The 20,756-nt window shown below is 36.7% G+C and overlaps 1 protein-coding gene across 9 annotated transcripts in view; it reads left to right on the plus strand.

Moving 5' to 3' along the window:
- Positions 1-20,756, plus strand: part of SLC12A2 (solute carrier family 12 member 2) — a 57,815-nt gene extending 37,059 nt beyond the window's left edge. The window contains exons 19-31 of one of the 9 annotated variants that reach the window (XR_014025264.1): positions 1,377-1,483; positions 1,948-2,027; positions 6,540-6,665; positions 7,660-7,707; positions 8,410-8,532; positions 8,641-8,752; positions 10,151-10,237; positions 11,518-11,653; positions 11,756-11,823; positions 14,399-18,229; positions 19,787-19,911; positions 20,174-20,271; positions 20,421-20,756. Coding sequence is in view for 2 of the 9 variants with exons in the window: in XM_081318743.1 (XP_081174869.1) it covers positions 1,377-1,483; positions 1,948-2,027; positions 6,540-6,665; positions 7,660-7,707; positions 8,410-8,532; positions 8,641-8,752; positions 10,151-10,237; positions 11,518-11,653; positions 11,756-11,823; positions 14,399-14,534 (1,023 nt within the window). In the remaining 7 variants the exon portion in view is untranslated. Of the gene's footprint in view, positions 1-1,376; positions 1,484-1,947; positions 2,028-6,539; positions 6,666-7,659; positions 7,708-8,330; positions 8,533-8,640; positions 8,753-10,150; positions 10,238-11,517; positions 11,654-11,755; positions 11,824-14,398 lie in introns of those variants that run through there. The other 8 variants (XR_014025262.1, XR_014025263.1, XR_014025265.1 and 5 more) reach the window with 8 other exon arrangements.

Here is a 20,756-nt window from a genome sequence, read left to right on the forward strand (position 1 = left end):
AAATGGTCAAGAATAGGTGAATTCTGTTTCTCATACATCAGAAATTGAAGCTTGCCTGTTTTTCATGTATTGGAAATAGACATTCTTTTGGTTTTGACTATCAAAAAGTAGAGGGAAGGAAACTAACAGCTGGATTTCATGCATCATGAAGCTGGATCACAATTAACTGTCTCTCACTTGCTGGAGACCCTTCTAAAAATTGCTATAGTTTATAGAGCTCCTCCTTCTACTCTGGGATGTACAGGTATTCAAGAAATGTGTATTTGAATATTCTCTTCATTAGACAGACATGACAATAGATTTGAAGTAAGTCTTAAAGCTATAAAATTCTGTGTGCTTATAAGATGACAAGACCACTCTCCTTCCTTTCAGAAAGAATTTCATCCAGACTAGAATGAAAGATATTAGGTCTTTGAACAGAGATAATTCTGTTGGGTTCCTTCACCTTTATAATTTTTTGAATTTCATTAGAAAGATTTAGAGCAGGGGTGTCAAACTGCTGGCCCACGGACTGGTTGTATCATATAGAGGCTGCCTCCACCACAGCTCAGGCAATGCAAAAAAAGTTGCAATATGTCGTGACGCGTCATGTGACATGGCGAGTTTGACACCCGTGATTTACAGGGTGGCTGAGTGATATCAGGAAACAACTGCAAACCCTGCACCAAAAGTACATGATTTCAGTAGGAAGATAGGTGGCATTCTCAGAATCTCTTTACAGCCTATTCTGTTTGTGTTTACTGGAATTAAGTATGGGAGAAATACTACTGTTCTTATGCTACCCATAGCCACTCTCATGGAGTACCTTTGAGTGACAGCGACTTCAAAAAGTGTGAGAATGTGGAAAAAATATTGATTAAATGTAATGGTTCATTATATATAGGTAGACGGATTACTCATGATATTAAGAATTTTATACTGGTGTTCTATTAAAAATCTTGGAAGAGTTTTGAAGACATTAACCTAGGCTTTGAGGAGATATATGCTATCTAAGACCATAGATAGTACATATCAACATTAATATCATGTTGTAGATCTTCAGTAAAAAGCAACAAAACTGCTCAAATCAACAGTTGAGAAGGGTCCTTCGGTTCTAGCAGAGGACAATGGTGATCCAGATGCTAACCTAGTCAGTGCTATGAGATAGAAAGTCACATGTTTGAGCTTAAATCTGCTTACAAGATTAGTTTTTACTTCATTCCTCATTTTGAGGTATTTAGAAGGCTTCTAAATTTCAGCCAAAATTGTCAAATGATACCCAGGAAAACACAGGACTAGGTAGGGTAGAAAAATCCCACTGTTTTTTATCTAATCTAAATAAAGCAAAGTTTAAAGATAGGCATACCATTCCAAAATGTTTTATATACTTTCCCTAGGCTGCAGGTTTAGGAAGAATGAGGCCAAATATTCTTGTTGCTGGATTCAAGAAGGATTGGCAGTCAGCTGATATGAATGATGTTGACATCTACATCAATTTATTACAGTAAGTAGAAGTAATAGTAATTAAGATATTGTACTTGTACCTGAATATCTATACTTACCAATTTATCAAAGTTTTCAGGAGAATTATAAACATCATTTTTCTGCTAATATATTCTGAAGTTGTGGGTAGTAAGTCAGTACAATACTGCCTTATAAACTGATCTAGGCATATTAATGGTTCTGAAGTAGATCTCATATTTCATTCAGAGTCCTTTTGATCATATGTGGGGAGAGTAAGTGCTTTATTTCCACTCTCCTGTTGTGAATGTTCTGAGAGTTCAATAAAACAGGATCCTGGATTGTACTGACAACTGTACATACAGTTGCCATACAGCTTTTTTGTTTTATAGGATAACCCTTGGAGACATTTGCTTTATTGATGCAACTTGCTTATCCTTTCAGATTAATTGTACTAATTAGTCAATTATGAATGCTTATTATTTTACCCACTTCATTTTATTACAGTGATGCTTTCGACTTTCAGTATGGAGTAGTTGTCATCCGTCTGAGGGAAGGTTTGGATATATCTCATCTTCAGGGACAAGGTAATCCTTAATATGACTTGGGATTTTCATAGTATTAGATTTATATCCTTCGTTTACAACAACAACAAGAAGAACCACTCTTCTGATTTTCTCTGTACTGTAATAGGTCTCCTAGATATTATTGTAATGTCTGCATCAGACACTTGAAAACCTGAGGGGAAAAACAAACCCAGCTCCTTACAACACTCTGTTAGTAGCACTGTACTTAATCCTGTTCTCTGCCCACTATAGGCAGTTGAGTTGAGTTCAATTCTATTTCACTCTTGAACATTGTATCACAGCCTCTAATGGCGGCTTCTTGGGAGTTTTGCCTTTTCTTTTAGCTAAAAATGATAAGAATAAGAAACATTTTTAAAAAGATCTTCCTTTCCATAATCACACAATTTTGGCACTAGTGAGTTCATTACTTAATAGCCTGTAGCTTACTGTTTCTTCTGCTGCATCTTCTCCAGCTTTGTATTGGCAATTTCTATTAATTTCATTTCTGCCATCCATCATTGCTAGTTTGATAAACTTGGCTCCAAGAATTAGTGAAATTAGTGCTACCTTCCCCTCCCTCCCCCCAAAAAATCTCTCAGGTTGAAAATAAATTACCTCTGTCACAGTCACCCCATGTTCAGCATGAAGATTATTGTATCTCCAGTGATCAAATATTTCATCAGACTTTCTTTACACAATATTATTGAAATGTTTTGCATCAAGAAATGCATCAGTGGTGTTCCTCTTTTTTCCTGTCTTAGAATTGAGAGCAATAGCAGCTGGAACATAATAACGTACGTGTTGTGACCTCAAAATGTGTACCACTCCTGCTTCTATGAATATGTTGGTTGCCCTATGCAGTTTTTCATCTTTCCTTCACTAGAGTACAGATTTGTTTTTTTGTTAAATTTATTTGCTGCCTATCTCACAATGGGGCTACTCTAGGCAGCTTACAACAATAAAACAATGAAAAAAGTGTAAACATAACAGTAGCAAAATAATAGAACAGTAGGAAAAACTGAGAATATAGCAATATGAAAACAGAGGATGGGTGGGTAGGAAAGCAGGGAGTGTGGGGAGCGATGGGGTTTGCTATCAATCTAGTAGCCACCTCCACTGTGGATATAAGTTACTTATATATTGTGTATGATTAATCTTATATAAACATTATTGATTGCAAGAGTAATCTGCTTAATCTAGTCAGGACTCAGTTATTTCAGTCTTTGGTTGAGTGCCAGTGGACTATATCATGGAATGCTTACCAGTCATTAAAACCTTACTTACCCTAGATTATTAGTTGGATTCTGCTAATGAGCATACTCCTGTGGTATTCAGAAGCATAGACACCTGTGGCCATTTTGATCTTAGTAATGTTTCTAAGAGGAGTTAGAAATGCTTGACGAAAAGCCTTCACGAGTTTCACTACTATAAATTAATATAGGATTTAAGAAGAGGTCACTGCCGGTTCATAAGGAGTGCACAGTTTTGGGTGCCCTTAGTTTGTCCATATTACATTGTACTCGCTCCTAGTTCTCTTCTGTATGTATCTCGAAGTCCTGACTTAACACCTTTAAAGCGCTGCATGGCACAGGATCAAGTTATTTCGAAAACAGAATCTCCCCAATGGTATCTGCCTATTCCGCCAGATGCAGATTCCTCACCTTAAACATGGTCTCCCAGTGAATCCTAGAAACTGCCTTTTCTACAGTGGCATCAAACTTGACCCCATGATCCAGCATGCCCTAATTCTCTTAACTAAAGCCCTTAAAAAACTGGTTGTTCCCTCAAGAGCCTTGGTGGAGCAGTGGGCTAATGCCTCCTTAAGTAACACCAGCTGCCTGCAATTATTGCAGGTTCGCATCCCACCAGGCTCAAGGTTGACTCAGCCTTCCATCCTTCCGAGGTAGGTAAAATGAGGACCCAGATTATTGGGGGCAATTAAGCTGACTTTGTAATAATGCCGCTTGGGGTGTGTGTGTGTGAAAGCCCTAATAAGCAGGCATATACATAGAATGAAGGCTACTGCTAAGATTGTAAGCCGCCCTGAGTCTTCGGAGAAGGGCGGGATATAAATGGAATTAAAATAAATAAATAAAAAAGTGTTGGATAAGGTAAGACTGGAACACTAATTGTTAATGGATTGAAGAGCACTGTTTATGGTTCTCAAACTTATTTTTTGGAACATCAGTTTTATTGGTTTTGTGAGCCACCCAGAGCTGTGACACATAAAGTGGGCCGCCCTGCCATTCTTTTGAATTAAATAAATAAAATAAAAGACATAAGTCAGCAAACCATATCAAACTAAAATTTTGTCCACTGCATGTAAAGTTCCCTGAATGGGTATCCATAAAACTTTGATTTTGCTCTGCAGTAACAGCACTACACTATTATAATGGGTATCAGAAAAAGCAGTAAGGTGGATCTGATTTTCTGTACTTCAGAATACATTTCTAATAGAAGGGTACCCCTCTAGTTTTGACAAGAAATTCCTTCAGTTGAAACTCCTTCATATGAATTGATGCTTCACCTAACTATACTTGGTGATCTTTTTCTGTTTTTTGAGAATCTCAGCCATCATCTTAATTGTCTCAGCAATAAAAACTTAAAGTCCAGATTCTGTAGCAAAGTAGGCAATAAATAGATCATTCAGGGACATGGATCTGCACAACTGCAGTGGGCCACGCTCTTAATATGCTTTTCCTTTAGTGTTATTAAAAAACATTTTCAGAGTGTTCTTAGATACCTTAGCCCTTTGTATTTGGTCACACTGTCAAAGCTGAAGCAGCTGTGATTCTCAATCCACTTGTTATTTCTAAAGAACTCGTTGTGCTTTCCAGCTAGAGATAGTCTTCTGATACAGAGTCAGTCTGATTGCATAATTTAGCTCAGCATTCTCTTTTGTCTGATAACCTGGTACTTTTCTAGCAGATATTTTCAGTAGATTTGGGAAATTTCCTAGGAACTGTATATAAACCTTCACTTGAAAAACCTATGGTTATTAATTGAATTCCTTAAGTGGAATTATATACATGCTTGCTAACTATTATTGAGAAGTTTTTCTGTTTTTAGTTTAAAGTTCTATTCTTTGTTTCATTAAAGTATTTTTACTGCTATTTCTGGTGTACCAGTCTCAGATTGCAATTCAGTCTCTTTCTCCTCGTATCTGAAGTCTTTAAGGATTTTCTCCTTATCCTTTGTTTTTACATTTCTTACAGGTAGTCCTTGTTTAGCCACTACAGTTGGGATCAGCAACTTGGTTGTTAAGTGAAATGGTCACTAAATGAAAAACAACTGTGCTTAAGATATTACTTTCACTTTCCTTTGCTTTACAGACCTGAAGAGATTGTAAGCACAAGGATTGGTCATACATTTTTTTTCATCTCCCTCATAATTCTGGCTTCTTAATGAGGCAGTTGCTAAACGAGAACTACTTATATTTCAGGTTGATTATTATGATGCCCTTGTGGCAACCACCAGAAACATGGACAGTTGCCCCAGAGTTATAAGCAGAGCTTTAGTGCTGACTATCCTTTCTTTATCTATTCAGAAGACTAACATAACTGTGACTGATGCTTCCATTTTATCTAAGCTAGTTTACAGGTTCTACCTAGTTCATTGTCTTATCCACCTTTGGACTTCTGTAGGCCAGGGTTCCCCAATCCCCAGTCTGCAGACTGGTACTGGTCCACACCTGTTAGGAACGGTCCGTGCAAGTGAGCGAAGCTTCATCTGCGCATGTGTAGGATCTAGGTAGTGCACCAAACCCTGGTGCCCAGAAAGCTGCTCTAGGCTATCTTTTGGTAGGTCCAAAATCTTTTCTTTATTATGCAGATTCTGGTCGAAAGATTGGTAAGTCTCTAACTCTTGCCCAGAGGGCTAATACAATGTAGATTGTCTTTGGTCATGGGAAACCTTTACTGAAATCCTAATACAGTTCTCTGCAAAGTGATCAGTATCACTTTGCATAGATTATCCACTATTGTTGCTGTTATAATATTTTAAGTACTATTATTCAAAGTAGTGTTTATTATTTTCAGAAAAATGTTTTGGGATCTTGACAAAGAAGTTGATGTGGTGAAGAGTTGGGGACACCTCCTTGTCTAATGTGACATAACCATCTTTATATGCTTATATGCTTTATATACTCATAAATTGATGCTTCTGAAACCTTTGGAAAAATTATTTTACATCCATTCTTTTGTAGCCTAGACCATTTCCAGTTATAAGCTTGCTAAATAATTATGTACTTATGTAGAGACCTTGAAGAATGAGGACAGGTTATTTTCCTGTGATTTTAGCTCTTCAGTTATATCACATTTACACAACCATGTTTTCTTGTGCAGATGCTTTCTTGAAAATTATTACTGTGCATTCTGAGCATGAACATTGAAACTTTCTAGTTACAGAGTTATAGTGGAATACCTATGCAGAATCCCTTTGTGCAAAAACTGAGATTATTTCTGGAAAAATCATGGCTTCAAATAGAAACCTATTCTTGCATAAATATTCAGTCATATATTTTATTATTCACAGAAGAATTATTGTCATCCCAAGAGAAATCGCCAGTAACCAAAGACATTATAGTAAATGTGGACTACAACAAGAAGACTGATGTGGTAACCTCTAAACCTGTTAGTGAAAAAGGACCTGTTCATAAAGGTAACTATGTATTTAGTACATGTATACTTCTTTTTTTCCTAGGAACTCAAGGTAGCAGGTATAGTTCTTTTCACATAGATGTATGTGTGCATATAGATGTACATCCACATAATTACTATTATATACCAACCCTACAATACCAATTTGACTCCAAATAGTAACTGAGCACAATGTCATAATTGTGCGGGTATGTTATATAATTGAATAATTGTGCAGACTCCTTGTTATATAATTGAATAATTGTGCAGATCTTTTATTAGTCATATATCTGATGAAGGGAATATATTAAGTCTTTTCCTTCCTATTACATTTTGTTCCATATTGCAAAGTTTAAAACCGGTGAGAGTTTCAGAACCAGCAGTTCTCAGTTCAGTTGGTTCGGTGTGTTACTGAAGGTTATTCATTACAAATTATATGAATGAATAAAAGCACATGGTACATTGAGGTACTGCATCAAAAGGGCTTCTGATACAATTATGGCACACTTGTTGACTATAGTGTGGATTAAACTTAATAGATAAATACATTGGCTCTGCCAAATCTAAAATATGTCCTTGTAGTCACTTGTAAACTTAGCCCATTTTATATATTTGCCTAGTAGTAATGCTTGTCTTGGGTTAAATGTGAGACTGATCATGGATTTTACTCATCCTCTTTCCATCTTAAGCTAATGCAGAATTTTAAATTATATCAATATTTTCTCCCTGGATAAAAAGATTTTTGTGTGTATGTATGTTTGAATCCATGCGTGCATTAGTATGTCTAGTGCAAAGAGAGAGGGATATTGTGGACATTTCAGGTATTCACATGTTTCTTTTTTTAAATAGTGTAGTGGTATAAAGAAAATATGTGAATATGCTAATTAATAACATTCATGAGGGCATGTATTAATTCATATTCGATTTTTACCATTGAATGGTAAACAATTGTTCATTATCATTAATATTGCAAATAACCTTTTTTCATTTTTTGTTTACTTTTAAAACATGTCCAGAAGAAGAAGAAGATATCAAGACTCCAACACAGCCACTTTTGAAAAAAGGCAGGCCATTTTCCATCTTCTTTTGTTTAATCCATTTTCCCTTTCTGTCACTGTCCATTTATTATTTCTTTCATATCTTATTTTGTATATTGTTTATCACAAGTAGAAGTTAACAATTCAGACTTCCTGTAGAACGTGGGCGGATGTTTTGGCTATGACAGCTTTAGTATTTTTTAATGAATTTCAGTAACTTATTTACGTAAATCATTTTTATTACTGTGCTAAAAATATAAGGATAACATTACAGTGTACGTCTTTCATTGAACCAAAGAGCTGATAACAGTGATGCTAATTATTTCAAGCCCTGACCAATTCGATGAGTGTTTCTCAAGCTTGGCAGCTTTAAACTGGATGGACTCTTAACTGGCTGGTTGAGGAATTCTGCGAAGTCCACACAGGCTAACGGTGCCGACATCGAGAAGCATTTAGATAGTGGAATCAAAAAGTGGTTGACCGCTCATTTATACCCCCACTCCTCTTAGCAGCCACCTACCCTAAATATTGGGAGTTTCAAAGGCATGCAATGTGATGATACTAAAAAAAATTAAAGTGTGATATTAGGTCTGTATATTTTAGAACATATCTTCTTTATCTCTTATTTTTTTCTGTTCCTTGTAAACCAGCTTCTGCATTTGAATGGAGATGGCTGATCGGATATTTTGGACTTCATTTTCTTCCAAATGTCACTTCTCAATTTTACAGATCCTAAGGGCCCGTCTGTTCCTCTGAACTTGGCTGATCAAAAGCTGCTTGATGCAAGTTTCCAATTTCAGAAAAAACAAGGCAAAAATTACATTGATGTTTGGTGGCTCTTTGATGATGGGGGTAAGACATTTTTTTAAAAAAAATTACAAAAAAAATTAGAAATGTTATCTGGTATTTCCTTTTCCAACATTGGCTCTAAATTAAGATTGGGTTTTTTCTCCCCTGTAGGCTTAACACTTTTGATTCCATATCTTCTGACAACCAAGAAAAAATGGAAAGACTGCAAGATCAGGGTATTCATTGGCGGAAAAATAAACAGAATTGACCATGACAGAAGAGCGTGAGTTTAATGAATTACAATGTTTCTATGGCTAAGTTTATTTTTTCTATTTTAACCAAATCAATTAATCAAATCCAGTCAGTGCATTGATATATTTATTATATTATTTATATTAAAATTCATAAATTGCTTTAGAGCAGACATGTCAAACTAGGGACGTTGCTAGACGTATCAGGACTATTTTTTCATTGCCAGCAATGGGGTGGACTTGGCTCCCAGATGACGCGTTCGGCCCGCGAGCCGGCAGTTTGACACCCCTGATTTAGAGCAATCACTGACGGTGCTCCAATGGATGAAAAGTTTTTATTTGTATGTGACTCCTGTGTTTTGTTGATTGCCTTCAAAGCACTTCAGCATTTATGAGGAATTGTGTATGAAATTAAAGTGGAATGAAGAACTAATTCAAATTATCTATTCTTTTACTGAATCATTAAATTTCTGACATACTAAAAACATCTCATGCAAAATATTTTACCCTAAACATTTCATAGCATGTAAAACTGGAAGAAATAATTTAGTCTAATCTCTGCACAGTGCAGAAATCTGCTACAGGTAGCCCTTAAACACATGATTTGTTGCTTAGCAACTGTTCAGATTACAGTGGACCTCCCCAGAGCCATTTACAACCCAGATTCAAAGTTCTGATGGCTCCCCCAGTCACATATTGGGCGCTTGGCAACCATGCTTCATTTATGGCTGTTTACAGTGTCCTGTAGTCATGTGACTGTGATTAATGACGGGTTTTGCCAGTAGCTGGCAGTTACTGTCAGTTTACAGCAAAAAAATGCTCATTGTGAACAATGGATTTGTTGAACAACCATGGCTATGCTCACTTAATGACCATGATGTTTGCTTTACAAACTGCACTTAATGACCACAAAAAGGTCATAAAATTAGGTGGGGATCACATGATGACCCATTTAACAACCAGCACAACCATAATTCTGAGCTCAATTATAGTCATAAGATGAGGGCTACCTAAATCAACAATATCCTTAACAGGGGCCCATTCAGTTTCTGTTTAAATGCCTTCTGTGAAAGAGGATCCATTTCATTGTTGACTGTTCTACCATCAAGATTTTCTTCCTGATGTCCACCTGTGCCTTGTCATTTAAAGCCATTGCTGCTGCTTCTGTCTTCTAAAGCAGTTTTATTGTTCAGCCCTATTTCCTACAAGATAGCCTTTCAGAGACTTGTAAGCAACCATTAGAGTTCCCCATCGCCTGCTCTTCAGGCTACCTGTACCCAGTACCTCTTAGCCTGTCTCATAATTTTTTTTATTGTGGCTGCTATCCTCTGGAACCATTCCAGCTTATCAATATCCTTAAATTATGAAGTTCAGAATTGGATGCGTATTCTGAATTTCCACTATTAATTATGGTCTCCTTTAACTTTCAGGATGGCAACATTACTTAGCAAATTTCGGATAGACTTTTCAGATATCATGGTCCTTGGTGATATCAATACAAAACCAAAGAAAGAAAAGTAAGTTGCACAGTAATTTCCAATATTAATTTCTATGTAATTTAAATGAGTTATTACATTAATATTTAGATTCTACTGTAAAATGATTATACAATGAGGTTCCGTTTTTAAAAATAATTTCAAATAATTATTAAGAAAAGCATAGATACTGGGTAAGAAATAGCTTTTTACAGCTCATGGACTGAATTGCTATTAAAAACAGAATAGTTAAGCATGACGTGAATGACATGCTGCTATTTAAATAGAATTTCCATGTGATAATTTATTTTATAGTTTTAAGTGTAGTACCTCAGTAATGAAAATAATGTCTTAGCATGATTTCTTAATTACCAAATAACCAATGCCATTTTCTCAACCCACAATCTGAAAACATAGTCCTTGCTTAACAGCTGGAACTGGAACCGGCAACTCCACCACTGACACAGTCGTTAACTGAAGTATCACATGACCATGCCAAATTTACAATGTCAGATGCATTGCAATATTAAATAAATCATCGTGGTTTGTTAAGGCAATGTCACATGACCACAACGTACAACCTACCACTGAGTTTTGATGTTGGAAGCTGACACTGAAGGTTGCAAATGGTAACCACATGTCTGTAGGATGCTGCAACCATTGCAATTCAGGTTGCAGAGTGCCTGAATTGTATCACGTGACCATGTGGATGCTGCAACTGCTGTTATTTCAAGGAGCAATTGTAAATTTATTTTTTCAGCACTATCATAAGTCTAAACACACGCTGAAGGGGCAGTTGGTAAACAAGGGCTATCTGTGATAATAATCCCCTGCCCTCTAAAATATTAATTTGTGAATCTTGTCCAGATGTTAGAAAAACAGGATTACAGTTTCAGTTAATGAAAAACCGAACCATACAATATTTAACAAACAGCCCCTACACACTACTGGGAAGACTTAGTGTCTTTAAATAGAGGTATATTGCAAAAGAAATTTGTGGAGTCCTTACTGCTCTCTCAGCTTGATTGTTTGCTCAGGTGCTGCACTGGAGATGTTAACTAGTTGAGGTAACAAAACATCCAAACTCAGAGAGCACCAAGGACTCCATCATTTAGGCCCAAGCTACACATATTCTCTTCTCTTGGAAATTTTGGTTTGCTAGGAAACATGACACTTCTGTGCAGTGATAAAGGAACTGTTCAATTCCAGTTAATTAGGCCTGCACATATCATTAGGATATGTGACATGCTAGTTGCATGTCTTACTGCAGATATCGATAAAACTGTTGATGCATTCTAACTCTGTGATCAAATAACTTTCAGCATTGCAGCCTTTGAAGAAATGATTGAACCATTCAGACTTCATGAAGATGATAAAGAGCAAGATGTTGCAGACAAAATGAAGGAAGATGAACCTTGGAGAATCACAGATAACGAAATTGAGCTATATAAAACCAAGGTATGTATGTACAAATACTTGAACTTTACAGCACTATTCCAAATTAATTTTAAAATGGTTATTAGCCTTTCAGACATCAGTAACGCTTTCATTTTTTTACAGAGTTACCGTCAGATTAGATTAAATGAATTACTGAAAGAACATTCAAGCACAGCTAATCTAATCGTTATGTAAGTATTTCTTTCTGTCATTCTTGGCATCCTTTCCAGAAAATATCTGAAATAACAAATCAGTCAAAATGTTCTTTGTTTAATGTCCTTTCATTCAATAACTATTCAAAATTAACAACAGTGGTGAAAAAATGGACTTCTGACTGATTCTTGAAGATGTAAGTTACTGCTTACTAGCAATATTTATAGATCTCCTCAGACACCCCCCCCAAATTCTGTAGAAAGTTGTGAGACCCTCACATCCTCACTTAACTATGGCAAAAAAATTGTTGTGTTTGCCATCACTAAGCAAATGTCATGTGAAGTTATGTTTTATGACCATCTCACTTAGTGATGGAAATTCTGGTCCCATTGCCATTGTTAACCGAGAATTACCTGTATGCTTAAAAAGAATGCTTAAAAAGAAGCTGTATTCCCAAGAGGTCTGATGCAGTTTAGTGACCTACTGGGAGAGAATTTATATATCATGCATGGTGGGTCTTTAATTCCTAGAATTTAGTAAGTCTGCAACTTTCAGTTTTGTATTTTCTAAATAAAATTAATGTTAGAATTTTTAGTAACATTAATACAATGTATTTTTTTCATGAAAAAGTAGCTGGGTTCCTGTTTTCAGAAATCCCATTTCTTTAAATGGATTCTGATCCTGCACGAGCCAGAATCCTGCTTTTTTCTATAGGCAATTCACTTATTACAATAATTCAAGAACAAGTATTTCATTTTTAAATATTTTCTGTGAATAAAAGCTTGTATGCTCAAAAGTAAATGTAGATTAGTGACCTGAGTTTTGAGTATATTGTTAAAAAATGAAAAAGGCAAAGTCAGAGAATCTCAGATTGGAAAGCGAAGTTATTTTTTGGGAAAAGTTGAAATTTGACAATTCATAAGAATGGATCCTGATTACTAGAAAATTTGAAAACAGTATTTTCACAAATAATAGTCAATGTGTGAAGTAAATGATAACTATCACAATAATAACCAAGGTAGAATAAAATCAAGCAGTAAAACACTTTTCCTCTGACATACAGGAACATAATTCTGAAAATGTTGTCCTGATGATACTTGTACATTGAATTTGAAATGTCATTGAAAGCTTGTACAGTGTCTGGAGAGACTAAGTGGGAATAAACAAGTTTAGATTACATTCTACCTAGATTACAGTTCACTATTAGTTAACAATTATCAGCTTTTATTGATCATGATATTTATTCTTGACATGGTTGGGTTTCCCCAGAAAGAGATGGTTTGTTATTTGGGCATCTTTCAGAGTTGCTCTGTGCAAGCAGTAGACAGAAACACTGGACGGGAGTGTCAGAGTCCTTACCAGTCCTGGTTCCACAAATGATAAATGATGGTCAACAAGGTAGCTGGCTAGGCAGGAACGTTCTGACCAGTGTTTATTGATGGGAAATAACAGCAATAGAGCAATAACAGCAATAAAGTCAGCACTGGGAGTGACTTGCTCCCAGTGCCTTATATACAGGCAATCCCCTTAGCTCCACCCCCCATCCAACCAGCCAGCATCCAGCGTACGTCCCTAAAACCAGCATAGCTGGCCTCCACGTCCCCCCTCCAGCATCATCTCCAGCATGCAGGCAGTAGCCTCAGCTGTTCAGCGGCTGGAGATAGAGCTGTCAGCATGCAGCCGGGAGCTCAGCCTCTCGGAGGTCAGGCAGAGGGATTCCCAGGCAAAGGGGGATTCCCTGGTCGTCAGGCAATGACATCAGCAGCTCGCCGTCCAACCGCAGGCTCCCTCGGCTGTCTCCCTTTCCCTTCCCTGAAGTGGCAAGCCCATGAGGCTTGACAGGGAGAACATTCTCCCACCTCCATTGGGAAATTAGTTCCGATCTAATCTTGATCACTCCTTGAGTGGACTACTTTAGATGCTTTCTAAGATGACTCAGGCTGCATCTACTGCAAACATGATAACTATCTCATTGGTAAGACATCATTGTAGAATAATGCCAATTATGTGGTTGTTGCCCTGGTTGGCAGTAGGCTTCTGGGACCAATTCATTTCCTTTAAAGCCAATGTTGTACCAGTATACATGATCAGAGACTTTCCTAGCTTGAATCTGCCTATCAGAGATGCCTGCTGTGAGTCGTTTCCCCCGTCCTCGTCGCCTCCCCCATTCTCATGACGTTCCTATGGAACAGACTTCCTGTGGAATCTTCATTTTTATACCGGCCCTGTTTTTGCTTTCTTTTAAAAAGAACAAAATTTGTGGGGTTTGAAGAGATCTATAAAGATTGCTAGTAAGCAGTAAATAATTAAAATAACCTTGATCAAGGTGAGCTTAAATGCATAAGAATTGAGTGATAATGGAAAGAACATAGTATGGTGGATTGCAGTAAAATTAATTATTTAATTGGGGGAATTCCTTCTTGAATAGAGGTCTTGCTGCTAAATAACTTGGTGGGTGATTAGTAGAGCAGAATTGTTTGTCAATACTACTCAACGAACACCATTGAGTAAAACCATTTCATGTAAAAAAATACTTTGGATAGCAGATCAGTTTAAATTAGATTACATAATGCAATTTTAATCCTGTCCATTAATCCTCTCTGTTTTTTATAGGAGTTTACCAGTTGCACGAAAAAGTGCTGTATCGAGTGCATTGTACATGGCCTGGATAGAAGCTCTTTCAAAAGACCTACCACCCATTCTCCTTGTCCGTGGAAATCATCAAAGTGTTCTTACCTTCTATTCATAAACTCTCTTGTGCAAAAATGCAACGGGGAAGAAATGGTACTTCAGTGCCTAGAGGAAAGGGTCTGGGACGTATGATTAAAATATTAACCTCACACAGAGGCAGAAAGTGATAACTTTCTCACTATTCCCCTGACCCAAAAGCACATAAGGAAAGTCACTATTCTCCTAATTGTGGAAGTTCCATTTTTTTCTAATTCTTCTGTAATTTAATCTTGCTAAATGGGGGAGGATTCCTTAGTAAAGAATAAATAAACAGGTTTTTCTTTGCTACTTGAAAAGCAGCAATAAAAGTGTTTATTTTTGATCAATGAAAGGGTTATAGATTTATAAAAACATTTTAGCCTTGAGGTGCCTTCTGAAGTTAACCAAATTTCATCCATATATTGTTTTGTAAATTTATGAAGTCAGTCTGCCATTGGTTAAAACTTTAGATCAAACTTTCTCTAGTTTCTAGACTCTTCCATCTTACAATAATAAAGATGCTGCATTCTGGTCTTCCATGAAGGTATTAGTTTGGATTGTTATATGTTTCTTATTGTTTGGAATGGTGTATGTATGTGTCTGTTTAAGAGACTTGTTAGTCCTAAAAGAGGTAAGTGGGATGACTTGGCTATGATAAAAGTCAAATTCATTCAGTTAGCATTGAGGACTTTGTAAAGTTTAATTTTTACTACTGAAACATGTACTAATTGGGAACTACTAATGTTCTCCAATTCCATCCCGTCCTTCGTGTTCCTTGGACTCCTATGATGGAAGATTAACCTGACAGATTTTATTGTGCAGTTCTGTTAACAAAGGGTGCTTTTGTCACAGGTTGCCATCAGTGTTGGGGCTGATTCAGTGTGTGCCCTTTTGGGGGGCACCATATAGATAAAAAGTAGTTCTGTGGGACCATGTTTTGTCCAAGGCATCCAAGGACATTTTATTTAAAATCTGCTAAAACTCTTGCTAAACACTCAGGTTTGGTTCTCTTGAGCTTGCTTTTTAATTTGATAAGATGGTGTATTCAAGAATTGCCCATTTGTGTGCCCTCTGTTTCTGGAAGGGTATATATTTCAATTGCTTTATATTTTTTTATTCTATGAACTGCTTCCTGAAGAATCTCTTGAAGCTTTATCTGATACTTGGTAATAACACTTATACCTGTTACCTGTTAGTTGCCTAAAAATGCGTTTCAACTTTTGGCTTTAATACAGAGCACCAGGTTAGATCAAAGATCTATAATTTCAGAGTTTCTAAGTGAACCACAGCATATAAAAAAACAGCTTTCTTGCTAAGTGAAATCAAAATCTGTGAACAAATTGTTTCAGGAGATCTGGTTAATGGGACAACAGGATTCTTGCATATTGTAATTACTTTCAGTAACCTACTGCTCTAATGCTGATTGTTGTTTTTTTTCCCCAGAAGTGCAATACACGTTGGCTGCCAGATAGAGTAATTCATTGTCAGGATATATTTTTCAAACGAAATTGGAAGTTTATAATAAAATAGTTTATTGTTACTTTTTTTTTAAAAAAATCACATTGCAAATAGAGTGTTAATTACTACCAGATTGGTTGATTGTTGCTGTGATGAAAGAAGATGTAAAATTACTCAGTGAGGCTGAATTTCCTTTCCTTTCTCTTGTTAAGTGCAGACTTAGAGTAGGATAGAAAACAGCATCACCCATCTGGAAGAAATGCACTTGGACAGTTAGCAGTTTGGCCCATTCAGGGCAGCCATTATTTGTGATGTGCAAAAGAAAGGAATTGCATTTCTGTCAGTGTGTGGTGGCTGAAGTAATTATTTTAACATTTGGATCTATTGATGGATACCAAATGTAGCCTGTGACTTAAATGTTCTTTATCTAATGAGAATTTCCAATATTAGAAATGCAAAATGCCAAATCCTGATTATAACATTATTAAAACTCTCTAGGTCATATATACTATTAACCTGTTAGCAAATTTAGCCATTCCAGTTTCTATTTACTATAAATTTAAATTTCTTTTGGATGCTTTTTAAAATTTTCAATCAGTAATAACTTGAAATAGTTTTCCATTGACACTCAGCAATATCATTTTTATAAATTTATTTTGTGAAATTCGGAAGTGTTTAGGAAATAGTTGAAGAAATTGATTATTTATTGTTTCATTATGTTTGCCTTTCCTTTTTACACAATTATTTTATATGCTATTTTGTTTATTTAAAAATGAACTACGGTCTTAATTTAAAGCTTGAGCTTTGGTTGGTACTATCCACAATCCAAAAATGTTATGTCATATTTTGATAATGTATTGTAACTGTTATCTACAGTTACGACTTTTCTAATGTTTTAACGACGTCGAGTATTGCAGCTACTATACTGTACTGAAGAAGGATCACTGCAATAAATGGAAGTGAATTAAATAGTTTGGTCTAAATCGTTTTATTTTTATTGACAGTGTTTCCCCTGCACCCCCCACCTCCATCCCAGTGGAGTTCTGACCATTTTCCTTCCATGTCATCTGTTTTTGCTATTGCAGATTTAATATTTCAAGCGGTCTTTCTGTTGTCTCCAGATAAAAGAACTTATAAGAGAGATAAGAGATCCGTCAGAGTTGACCTACTTCCTTCTCCAGGAGAATCTGCCTAAACAGCAACTTGCTTCTAACAGTCTGCACAAAGGACAAATATGAATTACTTGGCAGGATCAGCTTAGCCCAGCAGTCTTGGTTGTCAGAGATAAGAAAAATGCACACTTTTTTCCTGTTTATCTGTGAATGAACTCATTCTTAAGTTTGAAACTTGTATATTTAAGTTCAGAAACATCTAGTCCCATCCAAAGGTTATTGTGCCATTCTTCCCAGTCAACCACCTAACCATCCTGGCCACAGATGGTGTCTTTTTCCCCTCTTCCAGGCTGTGTCCTGCCCCCTGTTCTGCAAATTTCAGCAGCAAAACCCTCATTTATCTCAGAGGCCTTACAGCTGTAATGTTTCCCGAAATATTTCCTTGGCTTGGCATTTGCTGTTCTTTCAGTGTTGCTAGCACTTATCCTTAAGAAAAGAGCCAAAAGGAGCCAGGTTATTTACAAGACTGGGGGGGGGGGAAGGGGAACACTGATTTTGGCTTAGTTGAATTATGCTAGGTTTATCAGAAATGTGGCAAGCTCACTAAATGGGAATACTTTTAAAATGATCCTGGAGGAGTTCATGAGCAAGTGGAATTGAATAGGCTATCTGTCTTGGTTCTTAAATGTACTATATATATATATATATATATACACACACACACATACACACACACACACACACACACACACTGCCTCTCGTGAGGAAATAATTTATGCATATAAGTTCTCTTTGATAGACCTGTCCATGATTTTATCTAAACATTACAGTCATTGCCACAATTTCATAAACTAAATAGAATATAATGTTCCATATTCCAGTGTATATAATGAATATTCTTTTTTCCCCACAGCTTTTCTCCTGCATCTGATGCAGAGGACTGTGGTCCATAAAAATGTATGCATTGCTATTAAGATGCCACAGAATTCATTGTTCCTGCATAGATCTTTCCAAATCTTATCCCACTCAGTATCGGTACCTTAAATATGAAAAATCAGCTGTCTTTGGTATTGGCTGTATACATTTGAACACCATCCCAGGAACTCCATTCAGGCTGTCCCTGCTTCAAAATGTCATCTGCGGTGGCAGCTCAGTTGCAAACAAGGTTATTCTTATCTGCGTTGTCAATACAGGCAAACCCAGTCATGGTTTTACAACATCTAGAAATTGCTTGAAGCACTTTTTTGGGAGGGGGGAAGGGGAGTAGTTTTAATGGTTCATGGGTTGTGCCATCTGTGCTGTTTTGTAACATTATGGATGAGTGTCAATTGTTAAGAATTCAAAATAACTGTCCACACACAAAAATGGGAATAAGAAGCACTTGAGTCTTCTAGAGTTTATTTACAAGCCTATAAAGAAGCACATTCTTCAGCAAGCAACCAGTCCCAGGAAAATATTTTTCCAGCCATTATTGCACTTGCATCCTTCAATTTTATTTAATTGCATTTAAAAATCCTTTTTTCCTGACCTTATTTGGAGCTCCGCTATTCTTCCATTGGAGGGCCTCAGTTCTCTTGAGATAAGAGCTGGATAGTTATCCTGGCTTGTCTTTGATACAGTGGTATTGCATTGCAACCACCCCTTCTTCAACTCCCATGTTCAGCTTCACTGAACTGGAACTGGTGGTTAATTATGCAGTTTCTATAAAATTTTAATGCTTTTTAAAAATTCAATTGTCTATAATCATGCTTTATTTTATTGCAATACTTCTTGTGAAAATGAAACTTGGGTTGCTTTACATTCATTTTTTGTGTTGATTTTTTTCCTTTGTGAGACTTAATGAAAGACAAAATTATCTCTGCTTTTTCCCATTGTTCGTCATCATCTTCAGCTGATGTACTTAGCAGTTTTACAAAAACCCAGTTCTATTCATTAAGATGCAAAAGAATTCTGCATTTAATTTGCCCCAGAAGGAGTTCAGGAAAATATTCCAATGATTCACAAATCTATGCAGAATTACGAATAAGTGCCTTTTTAGTTCTAGTCTGGTTAGTGTTTGGTTTAACAGGTTTCAAGATAGATATTTTTCTGGTCATGAGCTCGAACCTAAAATTGCAAATCCTCTCATCCAAATATTAAGCTGGGCCACAGGGAAAATAAGCTGCTATTTATTTTATTTTTTTCACCTGCTTAGCAACATTGGCTGTAACTACCTGTATCTTGTTAGACTAAGGCTGAAGCTTTCTCTGTGGACTTGTGAGCATTCCTGAGGGTGAAAATGTTATTCTGAGCAACAATTAGCAAGGCAGGTTTTTAATTGTAACAGAAAATGCATTGTAAAATAGGCAACTGAGCACTAAGCTAACTACATTCCATGCTCCATGTGATTTGAGAAGAGGCAGGAGGAAATAACCTCATATTAGCTACCTCTTATAGCAGGCAGATAGCCAGTTTGAACTGGTGGTTAAAGCATCAGCCTAGAAACCAGGACACACGGAAGTTTAGTCCCACCTTAGGCATGAAAACCAGCTGGGTGACTTTGGGACAGTCATTCTCTTTCAGCCCGACACAAGGTTGTTATTGTGAGGAAAATAGGAGGAAGGTGTGTTGGATATGTTTGCTATCTTGAGTTATTTATAAAAATAAAGGCAAGATATTTTTTTTAAAAAAAATTATTCTGTTTGTGTACTTTGTCTGATTCGTTATGTCTTGTGGCCAATAGATCATGAAAATACTGAAGCATCATGCCATTGGAGTTTGAATCTTCAACAGATATTGGCACCTTCATTTCCTAGACTGCCTGTGACCCCAAACGACAGCATTCACAGCAACCTGGACATTTAGAAGGTCATCTACTGAGTAGCATACCTAGAAATCACTGCAGGGCTGGTTTGTTAATCCAAAACCGGAACACGAGCTAGACCATTTTCCCTGGGGAGGGGAGAGATTGTATGTGATTGATGGCATACAACCATTGGCTGGATAACCACACTATGGATACCAAAGTGATTAGACCATGCTAGTCCTCCCCTGGTACCTTGCCTTAGAATAAGGAAGGAGAGAAAGATAGTAATGATGGCTGAACTCCAATGTCCTGGTTCAAACCTAGATTTCCCTTTGGAGGAAGCTAGACTTACATTGGATTGGAATGTAGGCTCTCAAGTTAGCCTTCCATTGCATTTACTTTCCTCCAGGAAAAAGGAGCAGGTATGAACTTGCTACCTTTTGTTTTGTTTTAAATATGCAAATATTGTTTTGTCAATTTTTTTTGCAGAATTAGAAAATGATTCAGAAAAATATTTGTGAAGAATGATAGGAAAAGTCCTTATCTCCCTCCAATTTGTTTTCCCTTCCAGCAAGGTTGCTAGAAGCATCTCTCCACTGGCCTATCCATTCCCATCTATGCAATTTAGCAGTTTGAACTAAACCAGATAGTATGTCAAGTGGGAAACAGAAATCAAGAATGGTCATATGGAAGTTGTCAAACGCCATCTTGTGGTCAGAGAAAAATCCTACAAATCCTCTTCAGCTTTGAAACGGAGATGAGCACCGGCCCCTAGAGTTGGAAATGACTAGCAGGCATGTGCGGGGGAGTCTTTACCTTTATCTTTTTATAGACACCCAAAATGACTGCTGTGACTCACATTTTGTACCCTCCATGCACTGAATAAAACCTCAATATATCAATGCAA

The sequence above is a fragment of the Vipera berus genome (assembly GCF_964194415.1).
Source record: "Vipera berus genome assembly, chromosome: 2".
In the NCBI taxonomy this organism is placed as follows: domain Eukaryota; kingdom Metazoa; phylum Chordata; class Lepidosauria; order Squamata; family Viperidae; genus Vipera; species Vipera berus.